Source organism: Lissotriton helveticus, chromosome 8 (genome assembly GCF_964261635.1).
Source record: "Lissotriton helveticus chromosome 8, aLisHel1.1, whole genome shotgun sequence".
NCBI classification, from domain to species: domain Eukaryota; kingdom Metazoa; phylum Chordata; class Amphibia; order Caudata; family Salamandridae; genus Lissotriton; species Lissotriton helveticus.
Window position 1 is genome coordinate 81,099,197 of NC_136069.1, and position 18,398 is coordinate 81,117,594.

The 18,398-nt window shown below is 41.6% G+C and overlaps 1 protein-coding gene across 1 annotated transcript in view; it reads right to left on the reverse strand.

Annotated features, from left to right (window-relative positions):
• SIDT1 (SID1 transmembrane family member 1) overlaps positions 1-17,868 on the reverse strand; it is a 166,192-nt gene extending 148,324 nt beyond the window's left edge. The window contains exons 1-3 of the mRNA XM_078655905.1: positions 17,706-17,868; positions 17,336-17,381; positions 16,987-17,088 (exon numbers count right to left, since the gene is read on the reverse strand). Coding sequence (XP_078512031.1) covers positions 16,987-17,088; positions 17,336-17,381; positions 17,706-17,827 — 270 coding nt within the window. The 5' untranslated portion in view covers positions 17,828-17,868. The remainder of the gene's footprint in view (positions 1-16,986; positions 17,089-17,335; positions 17,382-17,705) is intronic.
• Between the last annotated feature and the right edge of the window lie 530 nt (positions 17,869-18,398).

The window sequence follows — 18,398 nt, forward strand, 5'->3', positions numbered from 1 at the left end:
ACTTTCCAGCAGCAAACGCGTTCCACTATTATAAAATAGAGGAACCACCGGATATCTACACTCCTTTCGAGGAGGTGGAGATACCACTCAAATACCAAGAGCACCTGCTATGGTCAAATCATACAATAACGATTTACAGAAATGGATTCAAAACGGTTACAAAGATGACACAGGTGCCACAATAAAGCAAAAAGCGCTTTGGGAACAAGTAGTTCTTTTACAGAAAGAACTACCAAAAACTCATCAGCGTGATGGCGTTCACGTTGCAGGGAATTCATTGGCTGAGACAGCCACAGCGGTAGCAACTAAATCGGCTTCCGTAGCTACAAAAAAGCGTTCAGTAAAATACATTGACGGTGAAACAGTGCTGGCGGTGAAAACATCATCAAAAGGCGACTGCTCAGCACTACTGATCAACTATCCACTCAATTATAGATACATAATCGATGCAAACTCCGTCCCTTTTGCTCGAATCCCTGGAGTGGGGGATAGAGTAATTCCAAACACGGACAAGAGAGTCTTGTTAATAGCAGACGCACATATGGGTGAAGGTCTAAGACACCTTAAACTTAAAGATTCTCTAGAAGAATTAAATCAACATACTGGTGGCCAGGAATGAGCCTGGATCATCACCTATTTGCAAGAAACTGTCCAGACTGCAACAGAGATCGCAGTGGTGACCGAGACGGTGTACTGCCATGGCGTTTTCCCCAATAAGGATTAGGCTAACAACATAAACACACCCAGTATGAATAAAATGCGTCGTATTAACATGTAGAGACTATTTTCACTTATAATATAGACCCCAACTTGGGATACCAGCCCTCCAGCCTTCTAAATCCCAGGTACTGAACTGAATAACCCCTTACAGAGAATTCTTGAATCAGATCCTTGGCAAAACAAACTTAACTTAAACTGCTACTTATCTACTCCCGCCCACGTATTAGGCTTAGGTCAGGTGCACTGGGGTAGGCGTAGATAGAAGCACCAGTTGAGTACGATTAGTCAATGTATATATGTATATATCTATTTTATCCATTTTAAAGTATCATATGGCTAAGAAACCATATCAATGCTTTTACAGTATTATTTTATAATTCTGTCTTTACTGTATGCACTTTACTTAACTATAAGTATTGCAATAATAGCTATTCATTTCTCTTGTATGAGAAAGGAGACTGATCAATAAATAACATCTTTTTATTGAACACGCCCGTCTCTTCCTTTTCTCTACAATCTGGTGAAACTAAGAATGCACGTACTGACTGAGTAAAATAAGTTGTCTTTTGTTTTCACACGACTCTAGAGATATACTCTTGATTAGGGGAGAGCAAAGTTGTCATGTTCTATGGTTGTCAGAAACTAAATCCCTTCTTGTCTATCCAGGGAGGTTAAACTCCTCCTTGCCTATTCGAGAAAGTTTCTAGTGAACTCTGAGCTAGCTGGCACACACATAACTTTAAGTCTAATATCGTCAGTAGAAGTCCTAGTTAACCACAGACCTACGTCTATACTATTGAAGATATTATTCCAATGCGCAGAGCCTATTGGGAAAATAGGAACTACACTACATGGCGCCCAACTGTTTGGATAGGCGATAAATCTAACGTAAGACTTTAGAGTAACTCAGTCGTGCTTTTTCACACAGACCCTTTTTCCCATAATACTCCAAAGACGTCTGGAGTGGGTGAAAGGTTAAATCCGCCAAACTTCGTAGGAGGAGACTCCTATGTATGGATCTTGGTTTATTCAACGTTGAAGGATACACTGTTCCAAAATATTGTGCATCTAATCTTTGTTTCCGTAGAAACCTGATCTGCAAATAAACAAAACAACCTTCCTGACAGTAAAAATGTCAGAAATAGAACAAGAAAGGGAGACAGCTAGAATAGCAGCTCAACTCCTAGCGAATGACAATAGTCTCCTACAGCAAGATTCGGAGGCAATACTCATCCCGGTCAACATAAGAAAAACTATAACCTTAAAACTTATAAAAAATTGACTGACACCGAGAGGTGGTACAGTCATATTCGTAATTGAGGGACACGAATATCGGCAGACAGAGGTATTCTACTCATGGATAAACTTTCCAGCAGCAAACGCGTTCCACTATTATAAAATAGAGGAACCACCGGATATCTACACTCCTTTCGAGGAGGTGGAGATACCACTCAAATACCAAGAGCACCTGCTATGGTTTAATGGCGCCCTAAAACATAATAATCACATCACCAGGCTCGGTCCACTAGGTAGACCAGGAGCAACGTGGCCGGTCCTAGCCGGATACACACCACATCCAGACATTGAAGAAATGTCTGCACCAGATCTTTTAGCACAGCTAAAACAACTAATTAAAATACACAGACAATTAGTCCAATATGTAATGCGGACTTCAACAATCCAACCAGCTATTAAAATTCCACAGCTGACCCCTCATCAGGGGAACACAAATAAAATTACACCACAGAACATACAGTCCTGTCTAGGTAAAGTACCCGCAAAACGGGAACAAATTCCATTCTGGTTAGCACAAAAAATCACTCAAATAGAGGCGGTATTTCCAGATACCACCCCGGTTGAGAAACACAGGATTCTGACTATCTGTCTCCCAATGGGAATCGCACCACATGTGGAGGACTGTGACACTTGGGGTACAGTCTTTGCTTCCGTTTACACAAAAACACATGGTGTTCCATCCATGTCAGTAATACCAGATGTGCTGAAACAAATTCAAGATGAATACGGTCCAGAACCGGCCCTAACTCTGGGTATGAAATTACTAAAAGACTTCAAGCAGGTCTCGGCAATATTACTAGCCAATATAAACGGAGAAGCAGCAAATGTGGCGATCCGCCAGAGGTTGAAAGAGACAGATATAGCAGACCAACCATTTGAAATTGCCAGAATCATAGAAAAATCCTATGAAGAACTAGGAAGAGATAGTTTGGGTGGAATACCGGTGAAACCCCAACTAATTGAAAATCCTGAAAAGGTATTTATTAAAAATAATCTAAACACTCAAAAAAAAGAGCTGGGGTGGAAATAAACAATCCACTCCTAAAGAAAAAAGATTCCAAACCAGAGGGAGGTCTCCTCGGCGGAGAGAAAGATCTCCGGACCAAGGACGCAAGTCTCCCCAAAGGGAGCCCTCTGTGAAAAAATACAACCTTAGAAATAGGGATAATATAAAGAAACCTGATAGATATCAAGATATTGATACACGTTCCTCTCAATCTTTTCAGACTTCCTCGCAGAAATCGGAAAGAAGAGGACGATCAGAACACAGGGAAGAGCACATCAAGTCCAAAGACAAGGAACCTGCTCATCAAAATAAAAAATTACAATTTCCAAAGAAGAAGGTAGCCAGTATCAAAGTAATCAAACATGCCGAGGATACTGAGGACACAGCTGAAAATCGGAGAGTGGGCGCAGACAATGCTAGACAGCGCAGCAGAAGTGAGCATAGCTCGCAAGATCCTGATGTATCATCTGGAGACAGTGGACACGAATGAATACATTCAGGTGGAAACTGCAGATACCAGAGTTAGCAAACCTCATAAAATATATGAAATAACATTGCGTATAGAGGGGGATAAGACTAGGAAAATAAGGGGTCTATTTTGGGATAATCTCTCCAGGGGCTATGACATCCTTCTAGCTGAAAAAGACTGGCCACCAGAGTTCGTCAGGGAGTGCCCTCATGGCGAAGAAACAATTATGCCTGCCTTCTCAAATCATATTCCAATACATAAAAAATATACACTTGCAAGAAAGTGGGCAGTAGCCCAAGCTCCTGCATTATATAAAAACCATGTGGGATGGGATGAGGACTCTCCTCCTCACAAAATCCAGTTAAAATCACAACCTACTGCACAGAGGCTGTACCCAATTAAGCAAGAAGCTAAAAAACAGGTAAAAGAGATCCTAGATCAACTTGAATACCAGGGGGTGATTGAAACTTGCACCTCACAAATGAACAATCCTTTGTTTCCTGTCTCCAAACCAGATGATTCATATCGTCTTGTTTTGGACTACAGACACTTGAACTCATGTTGCAAAACGTTTGCAGTGCAAAACTCACACAGTGCAGCACTAATAAATAGCATAGTGTGCAAAAAATACAAAACAACATTAGACATCTCTAATGGATTATTTTGTCAAAATATAGCACCAGAAAGCAGATATTTGACCGCGTTCTCAATAAACGGCTCGCAAAAAAAATTCTGTCGTTTACCACAGGGGTTCAAGAACAGCCCAGGATTATTCTCAGCGAGAGTAACAGAGTTACTACAAATATATGATGATGAGGCATTATCTTATGTCGATGACATCTATCTAACAGATGATGACTTGGATACTCACTTGAAAAGAGTGAACACCATAATACTTGGGTTCGCAGCAGAGGGTTACAAATTCAACTTTAAAAAGTCAAGAATTGCCCATCTAACTGTCCTGTTTTTAGGATATGAATTATCAAGTGAAGGCAAAAGCCTGGCTGACAATTTCCTAGAGAAATGTGCTGTAATCCAAGCACCTAGAACACTAAAAAACTTACAATCAATTCTAGGTTTCCTAAATTTCGGAAGAACTTACATTATAAATTATGCAGAGAGGGTCAAACCCCTCTATGATCTAATAAAACCAGATTTTAAAAGAATCAACTGGACTCAAAAACACACAGAAATTTTGAGATCTTTACAAACAGACATGTTAGTTAAAACAAAACTACAAACACGCAACAACACACGCAATCTTGTGATTCGAGTCATCCCAGGAAAATGCGGATTCACGTACCTGACCTCAAATGAGGGAGAAACGGTACCAATAGCATACAAATCACACTTGTACACTGAAGCTGAAAAAAGGTTCAGCATTAAGGAAAACATTGTTCATGCTGTTCAAACAGCTGTAGCAAAAGAAAAATACCAAGCTGACGGTAGACGTATTACGGTCAGAACCGCAGAATCAGCTTTTGAGGCATTAACAACCCCATGTAATTTACCAACAACGGCATTAAATACGGAATGGATACCATGGGTAAAATCTATTGCTACAGACAAAGTAAAATACTATTTTGATCCAGAAATGAAAAAATTAAAATATCTAGAATATGAGAGAGAGTACCCTCTGCCAATTGACATTCTGCCCTTACGACAGTACGCCTGTGTAATCTATACAGACGGACATGCTCAACCCTCAGTATGGGGAGAGCAAGCATACAACGCCACATGCGAGATTGTAAAAAACGTGTGGCGCGGAGGTAAACTGAGACCTCTATTTACAAAAACACACTCAGTAGAAAATAACTCAGAACAACAAACTGAAATAATAGCGTTAAAAATGGCGCTAGATAATGCCGATCGCGAATTCCCGACACTTATAGTGTGCGATTCGTATTACTGTGTCAAATCATACAATAACGATTTACAGAAATGGATTCAAAACGGTTACAAAGATGACACAGGTGCCACAATAAAGCAAAAAGCGCTTTGGGAACAAGTAGTTCTTTTACAGAAAGAACTACCAAAAACTCATCAGCGTGATGGCGTTCACGTTGCAGGGAATTCATTGGCTGAGACAGCCACAGCGGTAGCAACTAAATCGGCTTCCGTAGCTACAAAAAAGCGTTCAGTAAAATACATTGACGGTGAAACAGTGCTGGCGGTGAAAACATCATCAAAAGGCGACTGCTCAGCACTACTGATCAACTATCCACTCAATTATAGATACATAATCGATGCAAACTCCGTCCCTTTTGCTCGAATCCCTGGAGTGGGGGATAGAGTAATTCCAAACACGGACAAGAGAGTCTTGTTAATAGCAGAAGCACATATGGGTGAAGGTCTAAGACACCTTAAACTTAAAGATTCTCTAGAAGAATTAAATCAACATATTGGTGGCCAGGAATGAGCCTGGATCATCACCTATTTGCAAGAAACTGTCCAGACTGCAACAGAGATCGCAGTGGTGACCGAGACGGTGTACTGCCATGGCGTTTTCCCCAATAAGGATTAGGCTAACAACATAAACACACCCAGTATGAATAAAATGCGTCGTATTAACATGTAGAGACTATTTTCACTTATAATATAGACCCCAACTTTCGGCTGACGTCTGAACTGTTATAAAAGATTTGCGAGTCTATAATGGCATATACGCTAGAAGCATGTTACGTTCTGACCAAAATCTTTCCTTCAGCTCTAAAAAGCTTATGGGGGGTGCCTGGCCAGAATGAACATTGCATTGCGGGACTCTTCTCACTTCCTTCCTTGAGGGAAACGGAATGGTGTAAAGAAAAAACCAAGGCATAGAGCAATCAGTAACAGCAAAGGTATTAGGTTGGGGAGCTGGTTGGGTCAAACATTTAAGAAGTGTCCAACGTAGTCTTAATAATCTGCCAAGAAATTCTCTGAGAGGTCTCAGTCCGTACGAATTATTGTTTGGGACTAGAATGTTAGTCCAGGACTTAGATAGTCAGACTTCAGTGGTTAAAGAAAAATGCTTTGATATCAAAGATCGCTTGACTATTTTACAGGACTTAAATGAAAAAAGAAAAGACCTGAGCAACATAAAGCTGAAACAACAGCCAACAACCACTGAAGAGAAACCACCTGTCCCAGCAAGGCCTGTCTGGATTCCAAAGATCGGGGATCTGGTCAGAGAGAAGATCGCGGTAAAGAAGGAATTTGGGCCTTCTTACAGAAAAGCAGTTCCTGTCTTGTCTGTCAACGGGACAAGATCAGTAGTACTACCGCCCCTTGCTGGTAAAAAGGAGAACCGAGTTGTATCTATCGACCTGGTTAAACCACAATCATGTGGCCGATAACAAGTAGTAGGCCAAGTGGACTCCCAAGAAGTAGCAGAACACCAAAGTTTGCTACAACAATAGAGGTTCAAACTGAAAGACTAATAACATTCGATAGACCTACAGTGAAACAACAAGGACTATGCAACAAAGCAATGGAACTTAAACCTCTTGAAACCCAAATCAAAACTTTACATCAAGAAACACCAACCTACAATGATGTATCCACAGACTATGCTAATGAAACAAAGCAAATTCCAAAAGCAAAAAGTAATCCAGAAGCAATTGAAACAATTGACAGAACAGCATCAGGCTACTTCATCAACTTCGATGATTTTTCTGAAGATCTGAGTGAACCTGAGGAACAGCCGTCAACAAAAACTTTTAAAGACAAAGCAAAGGAACTTTTTCGTCAACTAAAAGAAACCTATCTGATTTCTCCATGGATTGAAACTTGGGTGGCACTAGGTGTATTTGTCCTCATACTTTGGCTCATCATGGTACTATGCTTGGGACATTTCATTGAGGGAAAATATGCTACAATGGACACAGCAAGCCAGAATATCAACTTGGTCCTTAAACCACACACATCTTCACACGTCGAGAAAAGAGAACTTTCTTCTGTCAACTTCACAGCCAATCCTATACCCGGCGGGGTAGCATGGGACAAAACTGAATATGAAATATATGGTCCGGTTGAACTCCTGAAGTATCTACACCAATTTAAGATTTCATTGAGTGACTTTGTAAAACCAAGCACATTTGCTGATGATTGGGACTTTGAAAGTATTAATGATATGATGTCTGATCTAGTGATGTCAGCTAAATTTACAGAACATGATTATTTACAAGGTTCATCTAATTACGATCAAATGTTTTGCTATAACCATTATGGTAACCATTATCTGCATAAATCTACTCAGCCTAGAAATGTTTTAAATTTTAACCAATGGGAACATTGTGCAACTCCACCAAAAGGCAGTTCAAAAACATTTTATGATAAATATTCATACTTTTCAGGGTTTAACACAAGTAATGCAGAAACATTCTATTTCCAATTGTTAAATAAGACAGGAGTGAAAACCATGCTTACAAACACAAAATTGATATATTCAGACTCATTTTTTGAAAAAATAAATACATTTGGTTTTGATTTCTGGAATGGTAACATTGAAACGAAAACGATCTGGGGCACAAAAGATTGGCAAGTGCAAGGTATAGAATCATTATTTAGAGCCTGCATGATCCCAGAACAAATTATATTTTTGAATGACACTATTCAACAGACCACCTGTCTTGGTCTAGCCAAAATCAAAGACTTAAACAAACCGTCTATTCCAAAGCCAACAATGGATAGTAATAGCACCTCTGATGTTGAGATAGACGTAACCACTATTTTAAACGAAAACAGAACACATCCTGAATGGAAACAATGGTTGATCTGGCCCACAGACACGAATAACTGTCAAGACAGATTCCTGAACAAAATACAGGGGTTCACATTGACCAGGCCAGACCCTAGATACTCCCAGAGACAACATCCAGGGATTGTAACTACTTACAGTGTGGGAAAGCTCTGCCTTCAATAGCTACATACATCCACACTGGCAGAAATTAAGCAACACTTAACTTTACTTAAAGAAGGTGCTGACTTGCGTGATTTCATTATGGGACCGCGCAAACAGCGTCAAAAACGTTTCATAGCGGCCTCTATATATGCAGCTTATAACGAAGCTTGGAAAGAAACTCAAATTGAGACAGCAGAAAAAATACGGGAAATTGACCGTGTTAATTTGGAAAAATTACTTTCTGTTGTAGACAATGGGTTAATGACTCTGTCTTCCAGAATGTATTCACTGGACAGTATTGTGTCTTCAGCAATCGATATAATAGAGCAAGACTTACTGATGTTACAACACGGTCAGTCTCAATTACGTTCTATTGTACAGCTTGGCTGGACGGTACAAAATCTGCGTTCAGGCTATGTGCCTTGGCGTTTAATCAACACAACGTCATTATTTAATATCTTTAACCTTACTGATAAACAAATCAGTTTGGCACAGAAGGGTGCTGACTATACAATTCTGAGCATTGAAAAACTTGAGAGATTACCATTGACAATGTCAGAACGAGCTGTCATTGAATGTATAATACATGGAATAATAAATATTCCGATAACGACTTTCCAGTTTCGATACTGCCAAAAATATATACAGGCAGGCCAGTATGAAAGGTTGGGTAAAGGATACATTAAGTCAACATGGAACTTGCCATATACACACACATGTGTCAGTAATAAAGGACAGAGTGTATTTCTTAGTGGCAATAATTGTGCAAAATCACTAAGCGGTATACTTCTGTGCCAGGGTATTAGTTTGCATGGGGCCTGTGAAGGGACTTCAAATAACCTTTCATGTCACCAGCTAGGCACACCTGCAACACGAATAGAACCATTCTTTAGGAGACTCTCGAACGGGAGTTACATTCTAATTGTAGATCGCAGATGTTGCAGCCTGCTGCCCGGAAAACCTTATCTCATAAGCGTGACTACCAGGGTCATGTGCTGTGAAAGAGTATTGTTCCCGAATGATGCTCCAGACAGGGAGGCAAGGTTATGGCCCAGTTTAAATTTCTCTTCTATTCGAATTGATACTTTAAGCAGAATGAAGACTGTGCTCCTACAGACGCCAACCCAGTTGACGTCCTCAAAAGAAACGTATGATCTCCAAGTTGCAAGGACAACGGCAGAGATTAATTCACTGTTATCAACAAATAGCCCCCTACACTTCGCAGAAATACTAAACAAAATTCTAAATATTTCTGATACAAGTGGTATCGCGAGTGTATTTAAGACAGTTTTTTCAGGCGCTTTAACCCCATTCAAAGCGATCCTGAGTATTTTCCCAAACTTCGTCCATTCCATCTTTGGCGGACTACCTCTCCTGGTGGGACTAGTAGCAGGCGTCCTATTTTTGCTACTTTTGCTTCGCTATGGCAAACCATGTCACAGACATGACTCCAGCAACAATGGAAGAAACGATCCTAGCTATCCGCTACCGGGACCGCATAACTAAAGTCCTTGGATTAGCACGGCTACGAGATTTAAATATGACCTGGTTTCTTTCATTCAGACCCGTGTGGCAGACTTGTGTTATGCCTGTATTAAGGTGCTTGCTGTGCGGCGAAGAATGCGTGTTGGACACCTGTCTCACACTACAATCAGAAGTGCCATTGGATGCAGAGACTTTGTTGAGTCCAGTTAAGGCTCATGCATTGTGCTGTCCCCAGCGGCTACCAATCCTGATGACGGCATTCGTGGAGACTTCACCACTGCGATTGAAGGGTAGTGAAGTACAAGATGAAAGCAGCATCGATCAGGTACGACCATCTGTCAGCTATGCTGATCAAACCATCACTGAAAGCAATCATGCTCATGACTGCATGGTAGCGACATTTTCCAACCTTGTCGAACTCTCCCAGAAGCTGTTGACTGTTTTTTCGAACATCTAAATGATATGATGTTTTCACCAGAACAGAAAGAATGACTTTGAGCAAACGTGCACACAGCGTTCCCTGAACTCTGAATTTGGCCTTCAATTTTGAAAACAAATCCACTAAGAATTTCTCGAGTCTGCTCCTGCAAACAGGAACTTTTTCTCCAAACATCCAAAATATTTACCGTTCAGGCACTTATCTTCTGCTTAAAGTAAACTATTCTTAGAGAACAGACACTTCTATTCTTAGATACCTCTAGAAGACATTACCTCGACCTCTGGGTTATTCACACATAAGATTGTATTTCTATGTGATGAAATGGTCTCGCACTTTTTCTTCTGTATTAAGAGCCATTTCATGTGTTATTTTCGCAAATCATTCATGCTGTTATAAGAAATGTGCATCCCTTTTGAATGATTACACTGCTTACTTGCATACAGTAACTATATTCATTTTTTATGTATTACGCTAATATGCAAATTAATGTATTTTGGGGCGGTTTAAATACACATACAAATGTTAGTTATGTTTACTATGCTTGGGTTAGTAAATATGGACATAGATTCCGTGGAGTGGGTGTGATATGTTTCCTATGGGAACTGTATCGATATTCCTATTTCTGACCCTTGTCCGGTTAATAATTCACTAATGGCCATACAACGGCACAGAAACCCGCTTTCTGATTAGGTCATAGCGCATGCTACCACGTTAGGCAAGCACTATTCCCCCATTCCCCATAGAAAGCATACCGAGTTCTCAAAACAAATCAAACCTCCGGCAACCTGGGAAATCCCCCGCAGCTATTGTTTTGATTTAAGCCAAGAACTCCAGTAAAGAATGTAAGAACGACCAATTCTTATGACATCCTTATTGACGTATTTATGTCCATCCTTACGTCAATCTCGGCACCTTTCAGGTATAAATAATACCGACATTGCCCTAAGCAAACACACGGTGGTGACGAGATTGGAGCAGCGATACTTGCAGAGGAGCCCAGCTGATGCAGAAGAAGCCCACGGAAGCTGCCCCTCCCTTTTGACGCGCTGAGAGAGAGACGCTGCCTTTTCTCTTGCCGAGAAATCCAGCCCCCAGCGTTTCCAGCCGCCCTCGCAGGCAGCTGGGATATCGAGTCCTGAGATTGAGATACCAGCCCTCCAGCCTTCTAAATCCCAGGTACTGAACTGAATAACCCCTTACAGAGAATTCTTGAATCAGATCCTTGGCAAAACAAACTTAACTTAAACTGCTACTTATCTACTCCCGCCCACGTATTAGGCTTAGGTCGTACACTGGGGTAGGCGTAGCTAGAAGCACCAGTTGAGTACGATTAGTCAATGTATACATGTATATATCTATTTTATCCATTTTAAAGTATCATATGGCTAAGAAACCATATCAATGCTTTTACAGTATTATTTTATAATTCTGTCTTTACTGTATGCACTTTACTTAACTATAAGTATTGCAATAATAGCTATTCATTTCTCTTGTATGAGAAAGGAGACTGATCAATAAATAACATCTTTTTATTGAACACGCCCGTCTCTTCCTTTTCTCTACAATCTGGTGAAACTAAGAATGCACGTACTGACTGAGTAAAATAAGTTGTCTTTTGTTTTCACACGACTCTAGAGATATACTCTTGATTAGGGGAGAGCAAAGTTGTCATGTTCTATGGTTGTCAGAAACTAAATCCCTTCTTGTCTATCCAGGGAGGTTAAACTCCTCCTTGCCTATTCGAGAAAGTTTCTAGTGAACTCTGAGCTAGCTGGCACACACATAACTTTAAGTCTAATATCGTCAGTAGAAGACCTAGTTTACCACAGTCCTACGTCTATACTATTGAAGATATTATTCCAATGCGCAGAGCCTATTGGGAAAATAGGAACTACACTACAGGGTTAGTGTACAGAAGTATTGATTCCGTTCGGTCTGCTGTTTCAGCCGGCTGTCAGATCCTGTCTAAGCTCCCTGTGGGAGCACACTCTTTAGTCAAGAATGTCAGGAGGGGAAGTTAATGGTTGCTTCCTCCTCAGCCTACCTAATCCTCCTTTTGGGATGTCAGCTCAGTGTTGAGTTCCTCCAGGACTGGCCATCAAATGAAGAGTTATCCCAGAAGCAGCTGTCAGCTAAGCTGACCATGGTGTTCTGCATCATTCCTTGTAGAGGGTCTTGGATATGATACATTTGGAGGGAATATTGTTCACTGCAGAAGGAATTACCTTTGTCATTAGAAGGACAACCAAAACTATGTCCAAGACAATGTGTTATCCATTGTTTTCTGGGTCAACCACATCTTTGTGAGGCCAGCTGCCTGAAAAAATATAAAGACAGGGCTTCACAGGTAAGACCCACAGATGCCAGGCAAATACTGACTTCATACTTGAAACCTTCTGCCCCACTATCAGCTGCCACTGTAGCAGGATGGGTGAAATGAATAATGCCAGAGGCTGGCATCAACATGGAGAGAGCTAGAGCTCCCTCTGTAGGAGGAAAGAGAGGGCTGATTTAGAGTGTGGCAGAGAGGTTACTCCGTTGCAACAGCGACAGAGTGCCCTCTCTGCCAAACTGAAGATCCACCCGCCTCATTTAGAGTCGGGTGGGCCTTTAGTATGTCAATGGTAGAGACTAATCTGTCTCCGCTGCTGACAAACACCTCCGACGGCCCGAAAGAGAAAAGGCAGTCAGAGATGTTGCTATTTGTCCGTCTATTTAGAACGGGTGGACAAATGGCAAGTTTTTGCTGTCCATGGCCGCCACTTAAAACCTGACAGTAAGGTTCAAATAAAAAGCAGGACCAGTAATTACAATTAAAGAGGCTGACTGGAGACAAAGAAAGAGGAGAAGATGGCGTGTCATGGACTAATATGCCACCACTGATCCCACTGGTGTAGAGTCACATGATGGAAGCCATGTTAGCATTGTTTGACTGTAGACCCATGGGCTATGCAGGTATTTTATTACACCGTGGCTGCTGTATTAGTAAAGAGAGAGAGAGAGAGAGAAAAGCATAATAATTGCCAGGTATCCTAAAAAATTCACCTGCAAAAGCTAGAGAATTTCGCATTCTACCTGAGCCTGCAGTGTCTGGGCTCAAGGCATCTGCACACGGCCTCATCTAAATGAGTAAAAATAGCCCATACATCCCCATCTACTTTCAACTACCAATGGCCAGCCATACCAATACACTGGAAATAAATTAGCATTACTTACACATATCAGACAGATAGAAATATACAATAAGGTTTATTTTTGTTATGTTATGTAGATTTGTATAGTGCACTAATCACCAGTCAGGGTATCCAGGCACTTGGCAGGAGAGTACATGTGTGGTCCCCACAGAGATTATTCTAAGAGCCGGGTCTTCAGCTTCTTGCGGAACTCAAGAAGTGAGGAGGAGGCTCTGATGTGCTGAGGGAGGTTGCTACATGTTTTGGTGCGATATAGGAGAATGAGCGGCCTCCTGCTTTGCTTTTGCGGATGCGGGGACTGTGTGTGAGTGAGAGTGAGGCAAATTGTACGCATCTGGTGGGCCGGTGAAAGTGTATGCGGTTGTTCAGGTATGCAGGTCCTGTGTTGTGCAGGGCTTCATATTTTCCACTTTGGTTCTATTTGCATCTGTTTCTGGGCAGGATAAACTACAGAGAAAACTCTTCTTATATTTAATGTCTTTAGCCTAGCGGGTACTTGAAAATCATAGTGGGCGTTTCTGTGTTTGGTGGGTACTAGGCAGGGGCTCTCTCTGAGGATACAATCTGCAGTGGATGTGTGTGTGTGTCAGTGCCACTCCGCATCATCAAGCTGTACAGGACGGTACTGTGTGTACTGGGCAGCACAGGCTACAGGTCTTTGTCGGTGGCACGTTGCATCTTTAAGTTGCGTTGGACAGTACTGTGTGTACTCGGCAGCAGAGAGTCTACATGTCTTTGTCGGTGCCATGCTGCATCTTCAAGTTGTATTTGATGGCACTAGATGTATGGACAGTGCAGAGTCTACATGTCTTTGTCGGTGCCACAATGCATCGTCAAGCTGTACTGGACAGTACTAGGTGTACTGGAAAGCACAGTCTACAGGTCTATCTCAGTGTCTCTCTGTATTGTCAACAGCTTTTTATGTTTCATACAGGTACTCTGATATAGGCTCAGATAGTAACCAAACCTTTCACCTATGAATATACCTCTTTGTCCCGCAGTCTTTCTTCCCGCATGGAATCACAATGCGGTCATTATCACGACCACGTTGTGATTCCGCAAACCATTACTCCACAAGTCGGAACAACGACTTGCGGAGGTGGGGCGCTGGATGTTGGAATAGTATAATTTACTATTCCAACTCCACTAGGGAAGGTGTTGGATTTTAAATCCAACACCCCACCCCCCCCATTCGCAAGTCGTTTTTCCGACTTGCGGAGTAATGGTATGCGGAATCACAACGCGGTCCCGCATGAAATCGTGGTTGTGATTTCATGCGGGAAGAAAAATTCCTCATTAATGTTGTTTACCTTCACCTTTATTTCCCCTGCCATTACACTACATAGCGGTTCTTGGTACTGACCTTTTACCTGGTTAGGGTACTGCTTAAATGAGATGGGGTTTTCTCCGAAAACTAGCCTCATTCATTATGCATGAATCTCAGCAGGACTACCATCTCCTGCATAATAACTATATATAAGGGTCATTCCTTACGTCATCCTAGTCCGACATGACACAGCAAGTTAGATACCCCGAGGGTACCATTTTGGTATATAAACACCAGCAGGAGGGGGGTGTCCATCTCGAGACCAAGACAGGGTCTCACAGTCTCTCACTTCATGTAATGGGGTTGTCTTTATCCTAAGAAGAGTCTTGGCTCTACACCTACATACATGCTATGTACACTTAGTTACATTTAGTTAGGGTCGCATCGTAGGAGTACGCATTAATACTGTCATGTATTTTTACATCTGCCTGTATTCATTGTTTTAGCACTATGTTAGGAATCTATTATCCTTTTACGCTGTTGGTGCTTATAATCATTTATATCTGTTTCTGTCTTATTGTTGTTTTAGCAAACCTATTTTTTACTAGAATGATGCTGGTTCAATAAATGCTTATTGAAAATGTTCCCACTATTTATTCTGTGTATCTCTTTGAGACAAAGTGAGTATGAGTGACTGAGCGAAAGGTACTGTACTGTTTCCATGATCCCTGATGGGACAGAGTTGTCATCTAAATAGTTGCCAAGAACTATTCTCTCCTTGGTAAAAGGAGTTTGCTGTGGCACTGTGAGCTAGCTGGTGTGCAGGCGATCATATCCTGGGGGGGGGTGGGGTTAGGAGGGGGGATGTCCGGAATCAGTCTGGACACCAATCCCACAGTCTATGTTGTCTAAATGCGCAGATTCTATATAGGTTTATAGGAACTACACGACAAGCCTTTGCAAGCTGAAGCAATTACATGTATCTGTGATAAAAGTTAAACTGAAGAGCCTACAGAAAAAGTACAACATATAAGTTACTTTAGGCAGGCTTTATTGCTTCTATTTTTATGGTTAAAATCTGTTTATTGCATTTCAAGAAGAGTACTACAGAGAATGCTTCTATTTTAGAAGCCTTTTTTGATTGCCCATGAAGGGGATTCGTGGTCTCTGCTTAGGGCCACTTGGCATAACCTGAGAATGTTTTCTCACACAGAGAGCTCTCTTGTGAGACCCTGAAAGAGAGCCTTCGAACAATAAATAGGGTGTAAAGAGTGAAAAAAGAGCAAGACCAGCATCCAGCCAAAAGCTGGAAGAGATAATAAATTTCCCAACCCTGACTTCAACGCTTTTGGAACATCTAATATCACCAATTACTTGGTAACGTCCAGCACTTACTGATGGCAAAACACCGCAGAAAAGGCCTCAAACTAGACTAATCAAGCTACTAGTCAAAAAAGGAAACGCTAAGCGCTGTAATGGATTTCTATGTAGATTCATTGCATGTAAACGCGTCTCACATGATGGCCATCATGAAGCTACAGCATGGATCCAGCCCACCTGGACCTATAATGGACCACCCTGATGTCAATACATTTGAACAGGTGAGTGTGATGTGTGCAGCATCCTTTGTAGAAAGAAGACTTATGGAGCACAAAGAGCTGGCGACAAGTCACAGTGGAGTACAATTATATTGCACATTGAAATCTGACTTCGATTTGTATTTTCTTGTCATCCAAAGCACGGATATCTGATGTATTACTTGATGTGGTCTTAAACCCTCAATTATTTTATGCACTTATTTTTAACAGTTTTTATGTATGATCATTTTTCAACTTGTATGTATGATTACAGTTATGTGCAATATTTCTATGTACTTTTATGGCCTATTGTTTTTAGACCGATTAAAGTTATATTGGATTGAATTGAGTGTAATGTGTGCAGTTTCCTTTGTAGAAGGATGACTTGTGGAGCACAAAGGGCCAGCGACAAGTCACAGTGGAGTACTAGAAGAACCTCTGAAGGAGCAAACAGAATGATTGTTGGACGCAAGTAGGTTGAGTCTGCACAACTAACTCCCATCGTTATAAATATTAGGAAGGGCAAACCGTTTATAAACTATCAGAGGTAGGTAGGGGAGGATGTGGGGGGTGTCGTATGAGGGTGATCGTCTCAATGGCTCTGCTTGACCCAACCCCCAAACTCGTCAACGTTCTCCATTGTGGACCTACCATAATATCTTGAACGGACACCACGGAGCAGGGGTATGCATTTTGGGACACCACCTTGATGATGACAGAATCCACGTTCTCTGGCATTTTGTAAAGGAAATACTAGAGGGTAAAAACAAAAAGGTTAATTGCAGAGTTACAGCAGGTCAAAGGACAATGTAATAAAAGAATAAAGGGGAGCACAGATCTCAAGGCCTAAATGACCACCAACCCCTTCTCACATTGGGTACTGCTTCACCTACAATGGGTTTCTAATAAGTTTGTTAAGTCAACCCAAGAGTATCTCCTTGGTAGGTGCGGTGTATGCAACAAACCAGCAGCACGGATGGGGCCGCATACTACGACTTACCTGAGGCTGCGAGGGACTGGCAACAAATTTGAAGGGGATTCCGGTGCTGTGAAGATAGAGGAAGAGAACATTAGGGGGGAATGCCTACAAGGACATGCATAAAGTCTGCACTCAACCAAATGAAGCATGAAAGTGCCTTGAGACCATAGTTTAAACACATTACAAGGGCAAAAAAAGTTCAAATACTTAAAATAAAACATATCCAAACGTGTTGCATTCATGACCATTGAGTGGAACATTTGCACAGAAGGTAAGTATATCCTTAAATGTTTCTTGAGAAGGTACAAGACAGGCCAAGAGTTGGGAGGGATTGGACGCTTCCTTTACCAAAGCAGATATAAGACAATTCATTCATAATTCTTCAACTTACTCTAGCTCAAAGTTGGCCACCCTGGAAACCAGCAGCTCGTAGGGGACATTGTAGGGTGCCATGGAGGCGACATCGACAAATATATACTGATCCTCGGTCCCCGGTTCCTCCACTGGAGCCATTGGGCAGAGAGTACGGCTCACTTCCTGGTAGAGGTAGGTCCTCTGGTAACTGTGCGAGACAACAAAGAACATCAACAACACTGCTATCATTAAAAGTTCACTGAAAATAGCATACAGGTGTGGGGATTGGTACAAACTGGAGAGACTTTGTTGATTCCCTGAATGAGAAAGTAGTATACGTGATCTCCCTCAGAGGCGCTTGCAAGCCACGAATGTTGGTTACAAATATGGGGGCCGAAGAGAACTTGAAGCGTTTTCATTTTATACAGAATCACTCCCCTGGGTTCGTTTTTAAGCCCCAAAGATGTTTAACGTGGAAAGAAATTTGCCGCTCTAGTTAATGAAATGTGCAGCCATTTTGGCTTTCAGGTCATAATGACGAAACATATGCGGCTTGCAGCCATCTTGGCTGCTGATGTCATACTGATGCCATGCACCTGTTTGAGACAGTAATGTCATCCAGCATCCTGGATAAAGGCAAGTTTCATGATTTCATAATAGTGTAATGCACAATCACCTGTAGCAGGGGCGTAGCACAAACCTCTGCAGCCCCTGTGACGTGGGGTTCCTT